Source organism: Vombatus ursinus, unplaced genomic scaffold, assembly GCF_900497805.2.
Source record: "Vombatus ursinus unplaced genomic scaffold, bare-nosed wombat genome assembly UNPS02014163.1, whole genome shotgun sequence".
NCBI classification, from domain to species: Eukaryota; Metazoa; Chordata; class Mammalia; order Diprotodontia; family Vombatidae; genus Vombatus; species Vombatus ursinus.
Window position 1 is genome coordinate 464,869 of NW_020953941.1, and position 26,496 is coordinate 491,364.

General features: G+C 34.6%; 1 protein-coding gene and 1 pseudogene across 1 annotated transcript; both read right to left on the reverse strand.

The window, feature by feature from the left end:
• Positions 1 to 269: 269 nt before the first annotated feature.
• On the reverse strand, positions 270 to 1,199 carry LOC114040968 (olfactory receptor 4P4-like). Its single transcript, XM_027859199.1, has one exon. It carries the CDS (start codon positions 1,197 to 1,199, stop codon positions 270 to 272), a length of 930 nt encoding a protein of 309 aa, XP_027715000.1.
• A 24,121-nt stretch (positions 1,200 to 25,320) lies between these two features.
• Positions 25,321 to 26,229, reverse strand: LOC114041007 (annotated as a pseudogene).
• Between the last annotated feature and the right edge of the window lie 267 nt (positions 26,230 to 26,496).

Below are 26,496 nucleotides of genomic sequence, written 5' to 3' on the forward strand. Positions count from 1 at the left end.
GAGTCATGAAAGAGAAGAAAAAAGATAGATTATTCTTTCTGTTAATTCTTTTCATAGTATATTATATGTGAAGTAACTAAATTGTACAAAGCCTGTTGCCAAACACCAACAGTTATACAAAGTTTTCATGAGGATGTGTCCCTGGTTTTCACCTTGAACTTGATGTATTTTTTTTAAAGAATACACATTAAGGTGCGTTTGGTGGCACAATTACCATTTCTACATCAAGGGCATAAAGTGGGAAACCAATAAAATGAAAACCCATGTTTTTATTTAAATAACAATGACATTTGGGTTGACCATATCTTCTGCATGGCGTTCTTCATCTCTGTATTTCTCAGTGTGTAGATGAGAGGGTTCAGCATGGGTCCAATGACAGTGTAAAACATGGAAATCTCCTTATCATTTTTGATGGCACTGGGAGGTCCAATATACGTGGAAATGCAGGGCACAAAAAACAGAACAACAACCATGACATGGGAACCACAAGTGGAAAGGGCTTTGCGCCGACCTTCTGATGAGTGCTTTCTAAGATTGTATAATATGACAATGTAAGATGCCACCAAGACAAGAAAAGTAGTTAACACAACCATCCCAGAATTAGCTATAACTAAGATATTAGCAATATGTGTGTCTGCACAGACAAGTTTTAAGAGAGGTTTGACATCACATAAATAGTGATCTATTTGATTAGGGCCACAAAATGGTAACCTAGCTACCATGAGCATCTGAGCAATGGCATGCCAAAAGGCCACCCCCCAGGCCATCAGGATCATTGTGTTACATCTCTGTCGATTCACTATGGTGATGTAGTGTAAGGGTTTACAAATGGCAACATAGCGATCAAAGGCCATAGACACCAAGATAAACATCTCAATAGCAACCAGGAAGTGAGCAGTAAAGAGCTGAGTCATACAACTAATAAAGGATATGATTTTTTCTTTAGCAATTAAGTCCCTGATGAGCCGAGGGACTATGGTGGATGTATATGCTAGATCCATTATGGACAAATGACATAGAAAATAGTACATGGGTTGCTGGATCAGATGGCAGCATGCAATGGTGATAAAGATGCTAATGTTCCCCAGGAAAATTGCAAAATAGCAGAACAAGATGATTACAAAAGATATCATTTTGAGGTCCTGGTTCATGAAGAATCCCAAGAGAACAAATTCTGTGACATTGTTCTGATTTTCCATGTGCTTCAAATATTTTATAAATATCTAGGAGAATTCTAATTCTTCTGAAAACACAGAGAATAGGATAAATTATCACCAGCATCATGGTAGATGTAAAGTTTATCCCCAGATTATTCAAATATACAAGGCATTATTAGAGTGAATAATTCTACACATTTACATTTGGGAAAATCAAAGAATATATTTTTTTTCACCTAGGTCCTAGAAATTCTTTGAAAATTTAGTAACTCAACCAGTATCCTTGCCTATGCTACTAAAATCCCTTTATGTATGCAGTTTAAAAAAAAATCATAATCTTTAAAATTTGTGACAATTTAAAAAATCCCTAAGATTTTTATATTACTCCATTAGGCTGTTAACTTAATAGCAAAACCTGTTGATTATGTAGTATTAATCATGAAAAAACCAAAGTTCATACACTGATTTAGTAAAGAAAAATAAGGAAGACAAATAAATACTATATATTTATTCTAAATTATTAAATAGACAGAAGACATAATACAATATTGTTTAGCAGAAAATTGAATATTAAACTATTAAAAGTCAATATGATGAAAGATATCCTAAAATGATTTGAGAATGCCTTTTCAATATCAAATATAAATAGGTGGAAAAATATTTTTAAAGTATAGTAACAAATAATTTTTACCTTTTTCCTATGCCTGCCTCCCTCCCACAATCAATTAACAGTCCATGACTCATTATAGGTACCTTAGGCATTAAATAATTAACACAAGGAGGAAGGAAGACAAAACATAAAACAAAGAACTGACAAACATATGCAAGTGTCATGTGAAGTTGAGCTCAGAAATTGAATGACTCGACAATAAATTGAAAAGAATTTTACAAAAATCTTATAAAACAATGTGGGGACTTTTTTTTTTCTAAATCATAGACTTGGAGTGCGATATGGATATATTTAAGCTTTGGGAACAAGTGAAGCTGAAGTATTGGTAAGGATATCTGGTTAGGCTGGATTTGTGGAGCAGAATGAAATGATGTGTTGTATCTTTGCTCTCCATCAGTCCATACTTTCTCACATTTTTGTCAATCTCTTGTGTACTAGGTGTATCTGTGTTACTCCCATTCTTTTACATGTAAGGGTCTCTCTTCCTCCCTCTCTTTCTTTTTGTACTCTTCTGTTTATTTCCCTGCCTTCTATTCTTACTTTGGTTGTCCCTTAGGTAAATGACATATTGAATCATTGATTTCAGACTTTGGTATTTCAAGCTTGCCAGGATCCGCAAGAATTCGATCTTCATTTGCATCATCTTATATTATCCTACTTTAGTTAATAAAATTTTAGATTCCATGCTGTAATTTTTTTGGCGGGGGGAGAAGAACCGCAAAGATCTTTCTAACAAGCAATTTCATAATCAAAAAATTGGAGCCACAACACAGAGACCAACATTTCCAGTCCTGGTGGTCTAGGAGAGCCTGTTTCTATTCCTAGGTACTGTAGACCACAGAAGATTACAGACACCTGGGACTGATTCTGATGGGTGAGTTTACTGTGGCTGCAGTTAACTTAATATAGATAATTTGAGATACTGAGTCTAGATTACTGTTGTGCATTTTTCATATTATGTCCTATCACTTGCCTCTATGTGGGTTCATCCAAAGCTCCCGTGAACTAAATGGTCAGTAAATGAAGAATTGTAACTAATTAATGGGAAAGAGATGGAGAAGTCAAGGTTGGAAGGAACCTCAGGGGAAATCTTATATGGCTTCCCTCATTTTGCAGATGAGAAAGTTGAGGCTCCAAATGGTGAAGTATTGTCTAAGTTCCCACAACTATGAAGTAGAAAAACACAGGTTTAACCTAGTTCCTTTGAATGCAAGCCTACCATGTTTAACAGGTTATATTAAAGAGACAGACAAAGAAAGAGAGATAGAGAAACAAAGAAGGGGTGGCAGAGGCAAAGAGAAAAGAGAGAAAGAGAGAGAGGGAAGGGAAAAGGCAGACAAGTAGAGAAAAAGAGAGGATTAAAGACAGACAGAGAGCAGAGATTAATAGAAAGACTGAGAGGAAGAGAGAGAGAGTGAGTAAGAGAGAGAAAGATTCAGAGAGACAGAGAGACAGAGAACAGAGGCAGAAAGAGAAACACAGTAAAAGAGATAAAGCAAAATAGAGAAATCAAACACACACACACACACACATATATGTACATATATATATATATATATATATATACATATAAACATGTTAGGTCTCCTCAAAGAACCTTCCAACTATGGCATTCAGTGAATGATTTTTTCTACTTTGCTGGAAAGTGGAAATTGGCTAAGGGATATAGAGAAATACTGTATTTTCTCACACAAGAAGAAAGCAAGCTAGGACCCAATAGCTTCTTAGAAAAGGTGGTAAAGAAGTTGACCAAAGGCCACTTGGCAAAGATAAATTAATTCAATTGAACTGATTCTGTATTTTTGAGAAGCATTGATACTTCCTGACAGAATTTACTTGTGCTTTCATTCCCATCCAACTTAGTTAATGAACATGTGATTTGGGGGCTAGGAGTGACCTTATCAGTCAGTCGTGCCCTTCAGAGACTGACTGACCCTACAGGAGTTGCATTTTCACAGAAATTGGAAGAAAAGGATAGATCATAAATTAATAATCATTCATTATTATGATATAATATTAATTTTTCTCAATACTGTGGGATATAGTTACTTTTATATTATTGGTGCTTGAATCTTAAATGTTTCATTGCCCCAAATTTTGAGAGAGTCACAATTAGTGCATGATTTTTCTTCACATTCCAGCTAAAAATCCTAGCTGCCCCTGCACTCTTGAATCTTAAATATTTCATTGCCCCAAATTTTGAGAGAGCCATGGTTAGTGCATGATTTTTGTTCACATCCCAGCTAAAAATCCCACCACCCGCTAAGAAGCCTTTCCCAATCCTTGACTGATCTAAGCCTCCACAAGTGTGGAGGTCACATAGTCAAGTCTCTACAAAAGTTTCAATCCTTTTCTTCTCTTAATTATGTCCATATTGAAGGAATTTTAAATGAATATATAAAAAAAAACTGCTAAATATGTTCTAAAGTAAGCAGCCTCATATATAGCATGGCAACTAGTATAGGACCAAAAGCAGTGAAAAGTTTATGTACGTAGAGATGGACTCACATTACTCTAGATGACAAGGATGATTCATTCAGGATGTCCTCTCATTAAAAAAAAAAAAATTGTCATGAAGCCTATACTGCTGCCTGGCCCTTCTTTCCTAACAGTTATCTATTTAGATGGTGTCTTAAAAAAGGAGTTGCATGATGTACATGTACTGCATTGAATGGTTCTTTCGTCACCTGGAAGAGGAAGAGGTCTTCTTCTGGGTGATGTTCATTCACTGGAAGGTGTCAAGGGAGACTTAGGGCCAAGAAATATGATTTTTCTCTGAGATAGGAGTCCAGAGAAGCACAAATAGGTGCCCAAACATTTGGACTCCACATCAAAGCTTGCAATGAAAGAAACTTCTAGGAATCTTTATCTAGCATGCTTTGATTTTCAAGGTATGTGTGGGCATCAGGGGATAGACTCCCAAAGGCATTTCAAGGCAGTCTATCAACCTGTAGATTTACAACACAGTGAAAAAAAATTGGTGCAGAGGGACATCATTTTTTCATTTTCCTTTATGGCTCCTGTCAGGTATATTTAGCAGGTATCAGGTACATTTTGCTGACCAGTCGCAATGCCTACCAACTATATGCACTACCAAGTCATACTCCCATTTAGAATTTTAGAACTGCATCTGGGAGTTTCATATAATTGTAGGAGTCTATCGATTAGATGGTGCAGATGGAGACAGAAAACATACAAATTTTTTTTCTTTATTTTTTTCCTTGTAGCTGAGCCAATGAAGCCAATACCAAGGGAGGCATGGTCACATTAAAAAAAATGTTACTTAAAGGTTCCCAACCCTGGAGGTGAATGTGTCACCAATTATTTCCCTTACTCCTGAAGTTCTGTAGCATTTGTCAGTTCTTTCCCCTCCTGGCAGAAATGAAAGTCTCCCTTGAAGAAGGGTGGTGGGAAGAAAAGGCTAGAAATGCCTATTCTGTTTCCCTTTGAACCACACAATGACATCCCCACGTGACTTGTGGGGGTAGAGGTGGGGAACAGTCCTCACAACATAGAGTCTTACTGTATATTGAATTTTAAAATTTATTTTATTAAATATTTCCTAATTACATTTTGATATTGTTCCATTAGATTTGAACATTGGGCTACATTGACTAAGTTGAAATTCATTAAGGATAAATGTAAATTCTAGCACTTAGGTACAAAACATCAAATTAATAAATGCAAAATAAAAATAAGTGGTTAGTTCAGATGGTTTGAATAAAATATTTTTTGGATTTTACTAGCCCATAAGCTTAACATGAGTCATTTTGATGTTCCATTCATAACCTTGTTGCAGTTTTAGGCTGTGTCAATATAGGTAGAGTTGCCAGAAACATGAAAAGATTAATTTCAGTGTATCCTGCTTTTGTCAGTACTCATCTACAGTGTCCAAATCTTAGTTCCAAGGTTTAAAAAGGATATTGACAGTGGATAGAGCATCGGAACTGAAGTCAAGAGGACCTGAGTTCAAATACAGTCTCAGTCCAAACACTTGACACTTACTAGCTGTGTGACCCTGGGCAAGTCACTTAACCCCAATTGCCTTAAAAAAATTAAAAAAAGGATAAGTTGAAGAATGGTGAGAGCAGGGCTACCATTATGGTTGGAAAGCCTTATTCTAAGTCACATGAGGACCAAGCAAAGCAACAGAACATAAAAGACTTGAAAAAGAAAAGACCCAAGGTGGACATGATGGCTTCAATTATATGAAGAGATGTTATTTGGAAGAGATTTCTATTTTTCCCAGTATAGAACAAAGAACTATAGGTAAAGGATCTAAAGAAGCAAATGTTCACTTGTTCACTTGGAATCAGAGGAAAAAAACTACTCCTTAAAAATTAGAGCAATCTGAAAAGGGGGTGAGGGAGGACAAGAAGGGGGAGGAGAGAGAGACAGAGACAGAGAGAGAGAGAAAGAGAGAAAGAGAGAGAGAGAGAGAGAGAGAGAGAGAGAGAGAGAGAGAGAGAGACAAAGACAGAGACAGAGAAAGAGAGGCCTTCAAGCGAATGAACATTTTCAAGGAAACTTTTCTCAACTATTTCTCAACATTTCTCAACTATTATAGCTATCAATTATATAACTCTTTAATGTTTAGATACTCCTTTAAAATATTCTTTCATTTTATGGTCATAAAAACAAAACAAAATAAAACAAAACTGAGAGATAGGTACTGTTCTAGTTGAGGGAACTGAGACTGATAGAGATTCAGTGACTTGTCTAGTATCACATAGCTAGTAAGTATCTGAGGTTATGTTTGAACTCAAAAATGTTGTGATATAATATGTTAAATTCAAATATGTCTTCCTTTTCTATATTTTCCCTATATATTTCAAAAATATATCAAGGGTTGTTGAGGTCTCTACCAAATGTCAAATTCATTGATTTTGTTACAATTAGTCCCAATAATGCTATAGTTACGAGGTGCCTTTTCATGAGGGTGCTACTCAACCAGTGTATTCTAAATGCATACCCACTCTACCACTGATGTAATATATATTTATTGGAGAGTGTTCCATATTTAAAAAAATATATATTTTTCTCTCTTTCATACCAGTAAATTTCTTTGCTTTTAGCTAGTTCTAGCAACTGGCAATTGCATGTGAATGCAGTAGTAAGTGTGTTTAAGTTATCATTTAAGTAGTGTTGACTCTGAGAACACCTTGACCCCAGGGTCAAATTTCCTTAAAGCACCTAATCCTTAAGTGAAGGTGAGAGAAAGGAAGCTATTAAAGAATCCCTACATCACTCCTCTTCTCAAAACCCTCCTGTTGCTCCAAATTGCTTATTGAGAAAGTGCAAGTAATTCCTTACTTAAGACCTCCCACAATCTGCCACCACTCTTAACTTTCCAACTTTAAAGCCCAGGACTCTGAAACATAGTTAATGTTCTAGCCAAAGTGGAGAGCTCACATAATCATCATTTTTTTCTTCTCTTCCATCATTTATTGACATAGTTCTCAACTCCTGAAATGTCCTCACTGATGATTTACATCTTTGAAAATTATCCTTCCCCTTCAAATAAAGTCCTTCTCCTTCAAGGCATCCTTGATTCTCAGATATGAAATTATCTTAATTTCTCTACTCCTATCAAAGTATGTTATATCTCCATTTTGATGGATTATCACATTCTACAAAGTAGTTATTTTTTGGTTAATACCACAGGTCTCAACTTTTTCAGTTTTCAGATTCCTTTCAACTTAAAAAAAAATATTTAGGACCCCAGAGTTATTTCATTTATGTAGTTAGCTCAACAAATATTTACTGTTTAGAAATTTAAACTAATGATATTTAAGATACTTATTAATTTACTTGAAGTAACAATGAACTCATTTTGTTAACATAATATATTTTATGAGAAATCTGTGTTTTCCAAAATAAAAAAAAGGGAGAGAATGGCAGAGATTAGAGATTCACCAACGCTTGGTAAAGTCCATTCCATTTTGGAAGTTATTTTTCCTCTCCACATAAAACTTAAATTTACCTCCTTATGACATTCATTCATTATTCCTCGTTCTGCCCTCTGAGATCAAACAGAAAAAAAAAGTTAATCCATTCTGTACATAGTATTATCATATATGTATATATTTATTTATAAATATACATAAATTTGCATATATATAAATATATATACATACATCCATACATATGCTGTACTAGATTCTTTCATCTGAAAGGTCCACAGGAACTATCTTAAATAGATTCTTATGCCTCTCACTGAAAGCTCATATTGTACTTGCATATAGTAGGTCCTTAATAAATGGCATTTTAAAAATTATATCTTGGTTTTACTACCCATTAGAAAATTAGGGACACGGTACTGTGTATTTTAAAAGTGTCTTATTTTGCTATGTGTGTATACACACATGCATATATATATATATATATACATATACATTCAGAATTCTCAGAAGGTGAAATGCAAGGTGATATTTAAAATGAATGAATTTATTGATGAAAAAAGTACTAAGCTCTTCCAATACACCAAGCATTGTGCTAAAGGTTGTTAATGCAAATAAAAAAATAATATCTTTATCTTTAGAGAGCAGACATTCTCAAAGGAGATAATAACACATTTTTAAGAAAGTGGTAGTTAATGTGGCCTATTTTGATCTGGAAAGGTTAAAACACTTATGAGTGCAGTCATAGAACTGCAAGTTGACAGGAAGGTGGCATAATCAATTTCAAAATATTTAAAGTTTGAATCGTTGTTAGACTTTCTAGATAAAGAAACTAAGACCTAGGAAGATTACCTGATTTGGCGAAATGTTGTAGAACAGTTTGAAACTCTCTTGTTAGCTACAGCACCTTGGAAACAACCTTGCTCATGAGCAACAACCATTCCTCTGATCCCTATAGGAATTATATTAATTGATTAGAATGTCAACTCACTGAGAGAACAGATCATCTTGTTTTCTTATGTTTGTATCCCCAGCACCTTATACAGTGTTTGGCTTGTACTAAGGACTTAATAGATTTCGATCTCTCAGTGTGTCTCTGTCTCTCTGTCTATCTCTCTCTTGGTTTCTGTCTGTCTTTCTCTCTATCTCACTCTCTGACTCTGTCTTTGTCTCTCTGTCTATGTTTCTTTTTCTCTTCTCTCTCTCTCCTTGTCTCTCTCTTAACTCACAAATCCAGTACACTTCCCATCATACCATGCAGCTTTCCCTTAAAGTGCAGACAGGCAGTCAATCACTAAGCAAGTATTGAGCACTTGATAGGAGCCAAGCACTGTGATAAATACAGAGGATAAAAAGAAATTGAAAAACCCAAACCTTCTTCCTACTGTCAAGGGAGAATAAATTCCAAGTAAAAACAAAAAATAACATGAATTTATTGTAGATCTAGATTATGTACATCCTTTTAAAGTACAGTGTCCAAAGAAATCAATCTGAATGAGCAGGTACTACGTGTAGTTAACTGGGAACCAGGAAAGCTCTCCAGAAGATAGAATTTGAGTTTGTCTACAAGGAAGCCAGGGAAGCTAGGAGGTAGAGATAAAAAAAAGGGAAGCGTGGAGGCACTGGGGATAGACAATACAAATACAGGTACTTAAGATAAGAAGTGTAATTAATGTAGATAAGCAAATAGGCCAAGGTAGTGTGTCAAGGGCCTTGAAGTATAAGAAGATTGTAACTGAGAATTGTAGAGAAGAAATGGGAAGGAATTAAAAAAATAAGAGAAAAGTGATTACTTCACAGTCCTTCTATAGGCTGCCTTTGCTGATTCCTTAGGCTATATTATTATTTTTGACAGTGTTAAACATCTAGACGTGGGATAATAATTTGCATGACAAATGAACATTATAATAGATTATCCTTTTCTTTAATCTTTCCCATTCCATATCATTGGAGGAATTATTAATTTAGAGCTGTGTGAAAATATTATACTAGGCACCAATCCAGATATAAAGGTACAGAAACTAAGATTGCTGATTTTCATTCATGACTTCTTGACTTTAAAAAATAATCATTTCCATTCTTAGTAAAGAGTGAGGGTTTTTTTTCCATTTTCTTAAAAGAATTCTAGTTCATTTGAAATTAAACCGTATATAACAAATCAGTAAAAACACCGAGTTTGTAGATGTTTTTGAATAAGTCTCATTAGCAGATTAAGGATACAATTTAATTCTACATTTTGTTTTTTTCTATATATTTAAATGAAAATACAAAAGTTTGTTTTCATTGAGATGATGGGTATTCTTGTAAGATTAAATATTTATCCAGTAGCCCTTCTCGTTCTATTAAAATATATTTATACCTGTAAGTTAAAAATGCAATATAACTTTAAAAGATATGACACTACCTTAAAAGTCCCTTTTAATGGACTTCTAAATCATGAAGATCTTTTTTTGGTGAGGACTCACCCTATATCAGTCGGTTCTTAAAATAATTAAATTGAGTTGGTTAAAAAAAAGGAAATTCCTGACTTTTAATAAAAAAGTATGACTAAAAGCTATCATTTTAGAGATAATGCAACAAATATTAAATATGAATATGATGCTGGTTGTCAAAAACTCAAATACATTTTTTTTGGAAAACTAGGAAAAAAAATAACAGTAAACAGATCTTTTTTTCCACTCACCTGATCCATTTTACATAGACAATTAGCAATCAGTGAAAAATTATAGGCTTTCAAAAAATAGAATGAATGCCTAAATAAAAACAATGAAATACATAAAACATGACAAACCAGCCACAGCTCCCAAACTGGACCCATTAAAATATACAAAGGAGTATTTTACAATGGACTAAGAAATGACTGAGATGAATTTATTTCCATTCCTGAAAGGAAAGTGTGGACTAATGAATCAGTGAGTAGGTCCCTCTGATCATCACAAAATCAAGAAATACTACAAGGTGAAGGAGGAAAAATGAGACTAATTAAGAGAAGCAATGATCTTTACTGTGACAGTTGTAAGAGATATGAGTGGTGGTTTCTTTTTGCAATCTTTGCAGCAATTGAGGATATGGTAAAGGCATAATGTTCATATGAGATTTGGGGAAAAGATTGAGCTGTCTTCTCTTTTGTTTCCTGGATGTATCACCATGTTTCTGATTTTTGAGGGTGAAAATATCTCATTACCCTCATTCCTCCTCCTTCTCCCCTTGTTTCTTGTTCCTTTTCTTATCCTCCTTCATATTTTCCTCTTTCTCCTTTTTATATTCTATCTTTCATCACAACTTACAATACTCCCTGGATAAAAGTCATACACAGCCACCAATTCCCTCAAATCAAATCATTCAAGCATTGAAGGACATATCAGAATGTTCCCCACCACACCTCTCTGTCATAAACTTGTGGAACCCAAATCCACTGTCCTTGAATGTTTTTATTTTTTAAAATAAATTTGTATATTTGTTTATTTTTTTTCCAGCATGGCAGGCAAGATACCTACAACAGTATTTACAAAAAACTTTCCACCATCAATGAATATGGAACAATCATACTTGGATACCAATATTTATTTCCTAGATGTTCCAAAAAAAGATGCAGACATAAGAGAATAATGAAAAAAGTTGGAAAAAAGAAACCTGAATCATATGAATGCTAGAATTAACACAATTACAAGTGAAAAGAGGCATCAATTTTTAAGACATCTGAGACTAAGGAAGACTGTTGTTCAATCATTTCAGTTGTGTCTGTCTCTTTGTGACCCCATTTGGAGTTTTCTTGTCAAAGATACTAGATTGTTTTGCCATTTCCTTCTGCAGAAGGAAGATGTCTGGGGTATAATATATATACATATATATATATATATATACACATATATATGTATGAATATGTATAATGTAGTTTCTATTATTAATATTACATTTAACATATATAATTAATAGTATATATATGTATATGTATATGCATATATATTTGTGCAAAGGATAGGTACAGGAATGATAATCTTATTGCTACATGGAACTTCTAAGTGAGAGAATTCCTCTGTCAGTTGATGTTAGCACTTTTGCTTTAAGTAATGGTCTTAGAGAGCTTAGCTGCCTAGAATACTGAGAAGTTAAGTGACTTGCCAAGATTTAGAGAAACAATATGTTTCATATGTAAGACCTTGGTGCATATAAGAATATCAACAACTATTGATCTATATGCTTAATTTCCCATCTATAAAAACGTGATTGATAACAATTTACACTTCGAATAAGAACATCCTTCATACTTTCCTTCATAGGGAATGGACAGGTTCACATGTGTTATGCCACAGCCATTCTCTTTTGCAATCATAGAGGTGACTGCAAAGTATAAAATTCAAACTACTTCAAAAAAATAGAACAATCCAAATCAACAGGCATTTGTTAAGTGCCTAGTATACCTCCAGTCAACTGTTGTAACTTTTCAAGTGGTACAGCAAGATTCTAACTTAATGTTCTCTCAGTAGGGTCTGTCATGTATCCATCCAACCTATACAAAGTTTCTTGATATATAAAACATCCAAGATACCCCCTGAGAATTGATATCAAGTAAGGCATAAAATAAGGAGACGTATGCTCACCAGTTCTGGTCACCATTGTCCTGAAGGACAATCAGAAGAGAAGCCAAGTTGAAAGGGGGATTCCCTTTAGATGCTGAGGTCTTAACCATATTCTTTTTTTTTTTCTGAATGACATTATATTCCTTGCATCAAACCTCAGAACACTATAGAACTTTCTGGGTAAGTTACATCATAAACTTTAAAAATTGATCTAACCATATAGACAGAATGAGGAATAAACAAAGAAGCATACAAACAAACAAGCAGATAAATGAAGGATGTCTTTCATTTAGATTATACCATGAATGGAGAAAGATTTCCTGGGTAATGTAAACATCTTCTCATCTACTTATATCTTTCACTGTAATTAGATCAATCTTTATTGTAAACACAAATACACATATACACTGGCAAAGGCTGGGTTACCTTTTGGAAATTTAATGCCTTTTAATTTCCTCAAACTTCTGCAAATAAGGGTCTATCTTATTAATATAATTTTCAAAATGCAGTTTGCCATTAGCTTTATTACCCCTTTAGACAGAAGCTTTATCTTTGTAATACAAAAAGGAAAAGAAAAAAAAGTTAAAGTATTGTTGTATAGAATATCACATTCAATTAAGGACAATCATTGAAAACATTATCTAGAACCAGAAGGAATGATAGTTGGCATGTAGTCTAACACGTCCCCCATTTTCTGATAAATAGTGATGGTAAAGAAAAATGACCTATTTAATATCACATAGCTAAAAATAAACAGAATCAGAATCAAAACCTTGGTTTAGTCATGAAGTGTCCCTTCACTAGACATTTGGATTAAATAGTAAGAGGAAACAATTCAATATGCCTAAGGCCACAGGTAAGGGAATGGGTGAGTGGGTAAAATGGGGATGTTTGAATTGCTAGGATTGACTCTGTATGGAACAGAAAGATAGACATAGACACAGACAGAAGGAAAGTGACAGTAACAAGGACAGAGACAAAGAAGAAAGTGACCATGACAGTTACAAAGACAGGAAGAAACAGAGATAGAGAGGTAGAGAATCAGACAGAGACAGACCAAAACAGAGATGGCAAGAGAAAGAGAAATCCAATGAAGGAAATTGAAGACATATGAGTAAACAAATAAAATTTACCTAAAAGCAAAAGCAGCTCATTAAACAATTCAAATAATTCAAACCAATTTAATTCTTCTACCTTCTTGAAAGGAAATATAGTATAATGGAAAGTGTGGAGACTTTACATTATAACTCACATAGATTTGAATGCCACCTGTAAAAATTGCTATTTGTAATTTTGTATTATTTTTGTACTATGATTACAATTTTTACTATTAAAAATCACTTTGACTCTCTCTGACTTCATTTCCTCATTCATAAAATTGAAATAATTAACCTGTATCCATTATCTCACTGAGTGGGTAGAAGCAGCAAAGAACGTAATCTATGTAAATGGTTTTGAAAACCTTAAAAATGCTTTTCCAAATATCAGGAATTCTTAATCCTTCAGTGCTCAACTTAGTTGCCACCTTCTCCTTGGAGTCTTCACATCATACCTAATGTTCTACTTACGTGAGCATATGTTGTATTTCTTTACACACCCCTAGGCCTGTAAAAGAATGTAAGCTTAGTCATTCCTTAAAAATGCCAATTCTGAAGGGAACATTAGAAGAACATTATAAGAAATCCATTCTAACTTGTGTCTGAAAAAAGGATCCCTCCTAAAATATACCTGGGAATTTATTCAGCCTTTCTTTAAAGATCTCCTTCCAAAGGCAACTCACTTTCCTTTTCAATAGCTCTTTAACTTTTGGTAATTTTTCCTCATATTGGGAAAAAATTTGTTTGCAACATCCACCCCAAAATCCTACATCTATGCTATGATTTCAAGCTAAATAAAAGAAGTGCACTACTTCTTCCACAAGAAGCTTACAGTTACTTGAAGGCAGCTCTCAGTTCATCACTTCCCTAGGAGAAATATCATAAGTTATTTAAATTACTTTTTAGGTAACACAATAGAGAAACCATCAACTCTCTTGGTTGCCCCATTTGGGACATTCTGTGACCAATCAGGGTCCATGTGAAACCTAGGATGGAGCACAATACTCTGAATAGGGTATAAACAAGAAAGAATATAAAGGACTGTTCCTTTCATAGTCCCAGATACAGGAGTGGGGAACCTGTGGCCTTGAGGCCATGTGTGGCCATCCAGGTCTTCAAGTGCAGCCCTTTGATTGAATCCAAACTTCACAGAACTTTAACAAATGGATTTATTCTGTAAAACTTGGACTCAGTCGAAAGGCTGCACTTGTGGACCTAGAGGGTCACACATGGCCTCAAGGCCGCAGGTTCCCTACCCCTGTAGAGACTATGCTTCCCTTAAATAAGTGTGAGAATACTTAACTTTTTTTTGTCACATAATATTATTGATTTATATTTAATTTTCAGTTTGCTGACTTATCCTTTCCCTGTTTTTCTGCAAAGTAAAAATCTATATAAACATTTTGTGTTTCTGAAGTACATTCATTTGAAAATAAATAATAACAACAAGAACAAAAGGGGAAGAACTGATTTAAAGAAAAATACTATAGTCCAGTGCTGTGAGTCATACTTACTTTTGTTGTTGTTAGGTTGAATCTATGATTTTATCACTGTAAGGAATTCTTAGTGAGGATCACTCCTTTTCAATACATATGGATAACTGCACTAGACATTGTTTTAGAATTCCCTGAGTCCTTGAAAGCTTCAATGAATTGCCCAGGTCTACACTATGTGTCAGCACTGGGGCTTGACCCCATGTCTTCCTTGCTTTGAGGCCACATCTCTCCTCACTTCCCAACATTGTCTTTCAATTTTTATGCAGTAGGTACTTAATGCAATATGTACTTGTATGCAGTAAGTACCTAATATGTGACTAAGTCTATACTAAAAACTTGGATAAAAAAGATAATTCATGCTCTCAAAGATCTTATTTTCTAATAATCAAGAAATATTTAGAGAGTAGTGTTACCCCGGAAAGCATACTTTGCTTTGAATAGTTACAGGAATAATGAGGAAGTCACAGGGCAGTAGAGAGCCATTCCTTTCCAGTAGCAGTGGTTGTATTCATTTTATAATCATTATAGAATCAAAAATGAGAGATTACTACAAATTATAATAGTAGTAATATATTAAAAGGAGTGTTTATTTGGGGTAGAGAGCTTTTTGGCACTTCTAGTTAAAATACAATTCTTATAACACTATTGGTAAAACTCCCTCCCCGCCCCCCCCCCATCTTTCATGACTCAGTGTCCTGTTTTGTGCTTTGGCCAAGACATGCAGGTATCTCAGTCTGTCCGCATTTGAGTAAAAGGGTCAAGAGGTCACTTGGAAAGGACATGTCCACAAGTACTTGAGTTACCACTCAGAATAAATGTGTTGCATAACTCTTGTTCATCTTATTTTGAGAATTTGAAAGCTTTTCCAAATCTCCATGTGGATACTAGTTTAGGAATAAATTTTAATGAGTAAAATATGTCCTGGGTTTAGGGCTAGAGCAGTTACAGCAAGAAGGGACCATTAAATTCCTGTATCTTCCAAAATAGAGTCCACATACTGAATGTTTACCTATGTATTATTTCTGACGGTTTTAGACATTTTATAAGGGAACAATATCACAATGGGGAAGCTATTGTTTTTCTCCTTACCTTTCTAGAAAACTGAATTTTGTTTCATTTAAATTACAAAGGACTTGAAAGTTGCCAGAGAATTCTCTGTTAATCTGGAGTTAATCTCCAGATTTTACAAGTCAGGAAATAAAAGCTCAGAGTGAGGAGTGACTTTTCAGTGTCACATGCCTATCAAATGTCAGAACTGGATTCAAACTCAGGTTTTAGGGCCCATATACAATGTTCTTTACTCCAAACAAAAAATAGAGTTTATCAAATGTTCCAAAGGAAAACAACACTATTTCTTCTTTAATTATGACATGCTGTTATTTTTTTTTTCATGGATTTGAATCTGAGATGTAAGTGTGTGGTTATTTTAATAGAATGCCCTTTTTGTGTGAACTATTTAATGAGATAAAAATAAAAAAAGACCAAAGTGGTATCTGTATAAAAATTATGGAGATGACTAAAAACTCATTAGGTTACATACATTTCTCCCCTTAGTTGAGGATTTCTTAGTCTTTTTATATGCCAAATATTTCATTGTCCATTGGTGTAAATTATAAAACCTTTTTTAGAATGTTGTTTTGAAATAATTGAAGGAATTTTTTTAAAATCAGGAATTAGTTGATACAGAGATAGCTTTTCTCATCCTAGTTCATGGATTCCATGATATCTATTCATTGTCTTTTTCTATGTATGTAGATTCCAAGTCAAGAAGCCCTGCTCTAGTACAATGTGTCTTCAGGGTAGATAAAAGGAACTGCCATGATGGAAATATCCTGGAATCAGGAGACATGGATATAATCCTGACTATTGTAAAATTTCTTTCATGATCTAATGTAACTCTCAATCACTCAGAGCCTCACCTTCCATATCTAAAAAATGGTGGATAAAAATCACCCATATGACTGGAATATAATAATCAGGTCAGACAATATATGAGAAAGGGCTTTGGAAAATTTCAAGTGCTATACCAAAGTACTCACTGTAACTGAAATCTTGTCAAACAAAAGAGTCAGTCAGTCAATTCCCAAGTTTGCTCCATAGTTGTTGATGTTAGGGGAGTAGGTATAAATAGAAGTTGTGTGTTTGACATGTTTTGTGGTATTAAGAGTCATCTGACTCTTATATAGGGATAGAATAGGGAAGAAAGGAGTGAAGAGAAATATAAAATATGATGGGATGAAGGGAGATAAAAAAAAATTATCTTACATTATCATATATAACAAGGTAGATTCATCCCTGATTGATGTTCACTCATGAAAACCAAACCTGGAGCATGAAATCTTGACTTCTCCCTGGGTAGTCACTACACAAAGATGTGAAATCCTGTGGTGTCTCAAAAGAGGATCTCAAGACTGTCTATTGCCCCAAGCCATCCCAACACTGTTTTTTGCACCACTTGAGAGACAATGGTCTTATTCAGGGTGATAAGAATTCATTTGAATTGCAAGAGGATTTGTCACCTTGAAATCTGCCTTCTCTCCCAGATAGGATCCCAGAGAACACAAACAGACACTTTAAGTCCCAGGCTAGAAGACTAGACATTAGTTTTTTAAGCTGAAAAAAAAGTCTTCTAAGACACTTTTGTCTAGCACTCTCTGCTTTTAATGGTACATGTGGAACCAGGGAATGCATTCCCAGAGGCATTTTGAAGCAGCCAGATTTTTAGACTATTTAGAGTACAGCAGCAAACTTTAGTGTAGGGGGAAATATTTTTTTTTCCTTTTTGTTTCTTGGTTCCTGTCAGGATTCTTCATGAATATGAATATCAGACACTAAACTTTTGGCATTCAAAGTCCTTTACTCAAAAATGTACTTAATATCTTACTTATATAATATGCAGCATACTAATATATATATATGTATTAATATATATTACAATTAATAACACCTCCTTAATAAAATTTCAAAAGAACATCGGGAGATTCCATGTCAACAAAGCTTTTTATGACATGATACAAAGAGATACTGAAATTTTCAGCTGGGTTTCTTCTCCCCTCCCTGCAATTTGTCAATTACAACAATACCTAGGGACAGAAACTCACTTTTAAAAAAACAATTCATACAAAACTCATTGGCATCTGTTTTTATTCCCAATATTCTAAAGTAACTGCTGTCTTGAATACTGACCGTAGCATACTTGTCAACAAATCATTCTTACATGACTTCTGCAGTATTTGACTCAACTGAATGTTCTTCTCCTCTATTATATCTCTAGGTTTCTTTTTTTTTTAATTCTGTGATACATCACATTGTCTTGGTTTTCATTCCTCTCTTGCCACTGTCTCTAACATTTATTATCTCAGACAGTCTTCCACTTCCTGATGCCTTACCATAGATGCTTTTTTTCCTTTACCCTCTAGTAGCTCCCTCTCCCTTCAAATCTTTTATATTGTCTTCTGTCTGAAAATCAAAATCCCATTTCTGTGGATGATAACACAATTTTATCTCCAGGCCAAACCTGTTTCCTGAACTTCAGATACTCATTTCCAATTGTTCCCTAGGTATCTCCCTCTGCATGTCTTATGGTTGCATTAAAGTAAACCTTTTCAAAACTGAATTTGTACCTCCTTTTTTTTTATTCTGATTTACTTATTTTAGTCAGTTGTGCTCCCATTATCCTATTTTAGAAACTTTAGTGTTCATTGTTGAGGTTTTCTTAGAGTACTACACTTGAACTCAGCAAGATTATCTTTGCTCAAATGTTTGCTAGCTCTGTGGTCAATCTGGTGATAGAAGGATAAATATATCAAATGTGTCTAACCCTCCATTACCACTTTGGGCCAAGGATTCCATCTAACCTTGATGGGACCACCAGGCAAACCTCATGACTAGACATCCACCTAGCTACCCTGTGAATTCATACTTATCTCCAGTTCAATTGCAAAGATTCTGCTGTTCCCATTGCCCCACCCTGCTCAAGAGAATGTATTTAGCTTTGGATTGATACCTGTATGGAACTGAATTGACTGTGGGTGAATACCTTAAAAAATCCTTAAGTCTTGGTATTATTTATTTACATAGCAGTAATATTTAGTTTGTGTGTGTGTGTGTGTGTGTGTGTGTGTGTGTGTGTGTGTATACTTTTACAGGGTGGTCAAAAAGTCTTAGTGCAGACATTGACTTTTGGTATACCCAGTACATATGCATGTACTGGTTATTTTGGTTACATGAACCCTGCTGAGTAAAATGAGCAGAACTGGGAGAATATTGTGTGATGATCAACTATGATAGACTTAGCTCTTCTTAGCAATATAATGATCCAAGACAATTCCAAAAGACTCATGATGGAAAATGCTATCCACATCCAGAGAATGAATTATGGAGTCTGAAGGTACACACAAAACAGATGCCAAATAACTGGTAAGAAACATTTATGATCAAGAAAAAAAACAAATACCACAATTGTCATATCCAAAAAATATTTCTTATTCTATGCATTTAGATTAACATCTCTGTGCTATGAGGTATGTAGCATGTTTCATCATTCCTCAGGAAGCAAGGTTTATTATTTCATGTGTCAGAGATATTAAGTCATTCATGTACTAGAATATACATATTCATAGTATTTCTCCCAAATAGAATGCAAGTTAATTGAGGGGAGAGACTCTTATTTTATATTTATACTCTCAGACATTAGTATAGTGACTGACCTGCCTCATGGCATTTTTGTTATGATCAAATGAGATAATGTTTCTAAAAAGATTATATATTGTTTAAAAACAATATATAAATGTGCATTATTATCATTATCATTTTCAGTATCATGGTTATCACTATTTCCTTTCCCATAACCTCCTGTATTGAATATTCTGCTTCTGAATTATCCACCACATTCATCTAAATCTATTCTTACTGACATCACCCTCTTATAGTTTCCCATTCCCATGAACTTGACTTAGTGCATTAGCTTTTTTAATAGGTTTCTCAAACACTTTTCTTACCCACTATAAAGCATCTTTCAAAATTATGACCCATCAACTTTCTTTATTCATTAATCTTATCATATCATTGTATTCAAGGGTTTATCAAGGTACTTGAAGAAAACCTGAACACTGTATACCAATTTATAACATTCCAAAATTTAAGGGGCAGGCAAAAGAGAATATGAAATATCAAGGCTTTACCCTTTTCAGATGTAGAATAGTCACATTTTCATCATTTCAGATTTTGAATTTATCATTTTATAAGTTGTAAAGGATGGAATAAGTGAAGAATTCACACAGTGTGTGGCTTTTGTGAATATTATAGTGTATGCAAAACTGAGTTTAGAAAGTCAATAAAAACAGTGCTTAAACTTCTTTACTCATTTCTATAGTGTGAAAGAGCTCCTTGTCTAAATTTATGAAATTCTAGTGTTTAGCTTTTGAATGGCTGAAATATCAAAAACGTAGTGTCCTTTCAAATAAACTATCCAACTCTGTAGTCAAGATCTAAGGAATCATTCTTGGCAGAGAAGAAGAGAGTCAACTGTGGGGACAAAAAAAAAAAAACCAACACAGAACTCTGCTCTTGCGAAGGATTTTTTTTTTTTTACTTCTTTTCCCTTCTGCTCTTCCAGAGTACAGAAAGAAGAGATGATGATGTTGGGGCTGGTGGTTTTCCTTCTCCTTCTCTGCTTGCCAAGACAGAGAATATTTAGATCAAAGTAAACAGAGGGAAAATAAATGTGAATCTGTTCTAGGAGAGTACTCTAGACCATTTTGAAAGAAAGGACATAATAGGTAAGAACTTTGGGAAACAAATATCAAGACTGGCACTGAAATATGGCATAATATTAATGGGAAATTCAATTACCCTATAAAACCATAAGAGCTTTCTTTATGCCACAATTATTTACATATGCATTATACATATATATGCAGGTATATATACATGTACATATGCATATACATATATATATATTTACAAACACATAAGTACATATTAATGACATTGCCTTCAGCTTCAAATCTTCCTGGTTTCTATAGAAAAACAAATGAATTTGTAAATTTTAGAGTTATTGAGCACAAGTCTTTTAAATATCCAACTCAACATTGAGTATCAAATCTTTGAGGAACAACTTTTGGAAATTGCTTTGAGATTGTCCTGTATAGACCCATGTTGATTTTTTTTGCTTCTTTTTTCTTATATATTTTTAATTAACAAGAATTTATTTATCACCTCAGTTATCTCCCTTTTCCATTGGGAAAAAGCAAGAAAAGGAAGGAAAAAACAAATAACTGGGAAGAAACATTTATGATCAAGAAAAAAAACAAATACCACAATTGTCATATCCAAAAAATATTTCTTATTATAGAATAAAGATTAACATCTCTGTGCTATGAGGTATGTAGCATGTTTCATCATTCCTCAGGAAGCAAGGTTTGTTATTTCATGTGTCAGAGCTATTAAGTCATTCAAAGATAAAAAAGTTCAAATTGAGGAGTCATGAATATTCAATATTTCACCTGAAGAAGATTCAGGAGTTTTAGCATACCATAAGTATGTTATGAGATAGAAGTACAATAAGGAAAGGGAAAAAAATCCAATATAATTATAAACTGCTATAAGAGGTATATCTACAATTAGTGAGGTGGTATTTCAACCGAACTCATCCCTGATCAGATTGCACCTGGACTACTGTGCTCACTCCTGGGTTTCACTTTTTACTGGTAATATTGACAAGCTATATAACAATCTGATAATGGTAACCACAATGGTGAAGAACTTCAAGACCATGACTTACAATGACTGGTTGAAGAAATGGTATATTCTTACTGTTTTCCTGTAGGAAAGGAAACTTGAGGGATGAGCATAATTGCAGTCTTCAAGAATTTGAAAGTTTTCTCTTTTTTGTAAATAGTATTTTATTTTTTTTTCCAATGAGATATAAAAACAGTTATCAACATTCATTTTTATAAGTTTTTGAGTTCCAATATTTCCTCTTTCCTTCCTTGCCCTCCCCACTCCCAAGACAGCAAGCAATCTGGCATAGGTTATACATGTGCAATCATTTTAATCACATTTCTACGTTAGTCATTTTGTGAAAGAAGAATCAGAACAAAAACAGAAAAACCGTGAGAAACAAGAAAAAAAATGATAATAATATGTCTCAATCTACCTTCAGACTCCATAGTTCATTCTCTGGATGTGGATAGCATTTTCCATCATGAGTCTTTTGGAATTGTCTTGGATCATTATATTGCTAAGAAGAGCTAAGTCTATCATAGTGGATCTTCACACAATATTCTCCCAGTTCTGCTTATTTTACTCAGCAGGGTTCATGTAAGTCCAGGTTGTTATGAAATCTGCCTACTCATCATTTCTTAAAGCACAATAGTATCCCATTACAATCATATACCACAATTTGCTCAGTCATTCCCCAATTGATAAGTGTCCCCTCAATTTCTAATTCTTTTACAGAATACACACACACGCACACACACACACACACACACACACACATACACCCCTCCTATAAATATTTTTGTACATGTGGGCCCTTTTTCTATTTTTATCATTTCTTTGGGATGAAGAACTAGTAGTACCAACTAGTAGCTGGATCAAAGGAAATGCATAATTTTATAGACCTTTGTGAATAGTTCCAAATTGCTATCCTGAATGATAGTTGGAGAAGTTCACAACTCCACTAACAATGCATTAGTATCTCAATTTTCCCACTTCTTCTCCACTATTTATCATTTTCTTTTTTTGTCATGTTAGCTAATCTGATAGGTGTAAGGTGGTACCTCAGAGTTGTTTTAATTCACATTTCTCTAATCAATAGAGATTTAGAGCATTCTGATTTGACTATATGTTGCTTTAATTTCTTCTAAAATCTGCATGTTCATATCCTTTGACCATTTGTCAATTGGGAATGACTTTTATTCTTATAAATGTGACTCAGTTCTCTATCTATTTGGGTAATGAGAACTTTTTCAGAGACACTGGCTTTAAAGAAAAAAATTGTTTCCCAGCTTTGAGAAAGCATTTCTTAATCAAAAGATTTTAGATTTTATTCAAAGCATGTAGAACTAGGAAAATGAGTAGAAGTTCAAAGATAACAATTTTGGTTTTCATGGAAGGAATAAATCCTTACTGAATACGGTCAATCAGAGGTTGAATGGATTACTTCTGGATATAGTGACTTCCTTCTTCTCTCAAAGAGGTCTTTAAACAAAAGCTGAATAACCTTTTGTCATGGATATTGTGGTGATTAAAGCAATCTATTGTCCTTTTGTTCAGTATTCCTTATCTATAATTCTATGATTCCTTTTACCAGGGCTCATTGATACAACATAATTATTTAACATTCTTCTAGTCCTTATTCATAATCCAATCAATATCCAGATTGAAGTCTAACTAATTTCTTGCCCTGAGCAAAGTTCTTCCAAATCTAGTTCTTCCATCCTAATTCCTCACTCAGTCCCTTTCATAGAGCTCCAGGTACAATTTCAATTTTCTTTTATGAGAGATTTACATTGATTCATAGCAAGACAGTCATCTTGGTGTTGGAAAATCACCTCTAATTATCCATCACAACTTGAAACTCTGACTTTTTTTTCTTTTTCAGAACCTGCTTCAGTACTGTACAAAGGATACAGATTAAACCTCACATTTGTCATTGTATCATTTTAATTTGATTTCTTTGCATGTTAAAATTGTATCTTGTTCTGGTCTACTTGAATTCCTTCCCCTTCTTGTCAGTATGACGGGGTTGGAATCTGAGCCTCAGAAATAAATCCTCTGGCCCCTAGACCACTTCCCACCCTTGGTCCCAACTAGGCTCCATTTCCCACCCTTGGGAATTCTATTACCTTATGGACACCTAATCTCCCCTCCATTTGTCTTGCCTCCCTATGGCCCCTGGCCATTTCCTACCCTTGGTCCTACCTAGGCTCCATTTCCAACCCTTGGGAATTCTATCACCTCATAGACTACTTGGATGCTTCCCACAATCTTTCTTTATATAACGTCCATCTTGTCTCCATTAAGAGGCTCAGATTTTCACAATCTAGCCAATAGCCCACAGATGCTCAGATTCCTTAAGACACTAGCTAATATGGCAAATCTTCAATAAACTTCATTTTCAGCTGCAAGAAGGCTTGGGTCAAATTCTTTCGGGCAGGACCCGGGTATCATGATTTTGGGATTCCAGGACCCTTAACCTCTAGACCACATCAAGTATAGCAAGTTTACAAATCAGTTGAGTATATGTGGTGTTCAAGGAAAACTGGCACCTTTGGTGTGAGGGCTTGCCAACTCTTTCTCAGGGCCTCTCATTCACCTTTAGTGTCTACCTGGAATTCAACTCTCACCTGTGGTTTCAAGAGCTGTAGAATGTGCACTGGCCACACCCCAGTATAACTATATTGGTAGATAGGCTACAATAGGTTGAGGGTACTTGAAGGGCCTCAAACTCATGAGTGAGTTGGGAATGACGGGTGTCTACTTCCAGCATGAGAAGAATTCTCCTCAGAATGGGCTGATGAGAAGAATTCATTCCAAAAGTCATGAGGGCAGCTGAAGCTAGTGCTGTGGAGCATTTTAGAACTTGGTCAGACATCAATGATGCAGTCATCCACTGCATCCTGGACCATCCCTAGACTTCTTGACTTCTTTCTTACTACTGGACTGTAATGATTCTGGAAGAGAGAGTAAGGCTGATGACTTTATGAAACTCTGCCTCTCTCTTTCCCCATCACCTCCCCCATTACTCCCTGCTTTCCTTCACCATCCCACCTCCTGCCCCATTGCATCTGCCTCTCTACCAATCTCATTATTTGTCTCTATATTTCTGTGCTATTCACCTCCACTTCTTCTAAGGTTATTAAAGAATGATTACAGCCCCATTTACCACTGCCATCATGATTGTTCCCAGAGAGTACTCAAAGAATCAGTTGTGCTTGCCTCCTTTTTATAATTCAAGTATTTCACAAATTATCAATTCACATTGAGGCTTAAATGGTTTGATAGGATAACAAGAAAACACATCATTTTCTTTGATCCTTGCAATCCTGAGATATTATTTAATTTATTCAATAAATATTTAATTAGTATAAATTGTATGTATGTATATGTATATATGTATGCATATATATGTGTGTGTGTATATATATGTGTGTGTATATATATATATACATATATATATATATGTATGTATGTATATATACACATACATACACTTACCTGTTCTTGCTACTGGGTTATGCAGAGATCAATGATTTAGACAAGATGAACCCATATCTTTTCAAAGGTATTTCTTGGGGTGATTCTAAGATTCTACTCATGCCAGAAAATTGAGGAATATGAAAACTGACTTTGACAGTATGGTATCAAGTGATAGATCAAGTTCAATGTTATATGTTTTATTTTGATCCTATTATATTTTGTGGCACCACAGCTTCCACATGGCATTCTTCATTTCTGTATTCCTCAGTGTATAGATAAGAGGGTTCGGCATAGGTGGAATCACAGTATACAACACAGAAAACTCCTTCTCATTATTGTTGTCACTGGGAGGTGGCACATAGGTATAGACACAGGGCAGAAAGAAAAGGACTACAACCATGATGTGGGAGCCACCGGTGGAGAGGGCCTTGGGCCTACCCTCTACTGAGTCTGTTCAAAGATTATATAATATGACTATGTAAGATACAAGAAGGACAAGAAAAGTAACCAAGCAAACATCCCATTGTTAGCAATGACCAAGATACTAACAACATGAGTGTTGGTTCAAACCAGTTTCAGGAAGGGTTTCACATCACATATGTAGTGGTCAATCTGATTAGGGCTACAGAAAGGTAACCAACCATGAGCAGGTGGGCAATGGAATGCCAAAAGGCCACTGCCCAGGCAGTCACTATCAGCATGTTACATCTGCACCGGTTCATAATGACTGTGTAGTGCAAAGGTTTACAGATGGCAATGTAGCGATCAAAGGCCATAGATATCAGGATAAACATTTCAACACCTCCCAGCAAGTGAGCAGCAGAAAGCTGAGTCATACAGCAATTAAGGAGATCTTTTTGCTCTTGGCAGCTAAGCCTCTGATCAGTGTGGGGATGATAGTGGAAGTATAGGCCAGATCTGTGAGGGCCAGGTGACACAAAAAATAGTACATGGGTTGCTGAATCAGGTGACTTCATGTGATAGTGATGAAAATGATGAAGTTACCCAGGAAGATTGGAAAATTACAGAGCAAGAAAAATGCAAAACATATTGTCTTCATCTCTTTGGTCAGAAAAAGTCCCAAGAGAACAACTTCTGTGACATTGTTCTGATTTTCCATGTATTTAGAGTAGGTGATGAATATAAATTAGAATATTAATTTATCTGAAATTAGGTGGAATAGGACAAATCATCATTGGTATGTGTTATATTTACAACACATAAATCCATTTTGAGAGAATTTTTAAAACATAAAAGATCTTTTTAATTGGCACACTGATCATAAAATGTTAAACCGAAGTTTCTAACTTTAAGTCATAGAATTCCAAAAAAAAAACTAATATGTAATTATCTCTCTGCTAATACTTTTTCAAGGTAAATATATCCA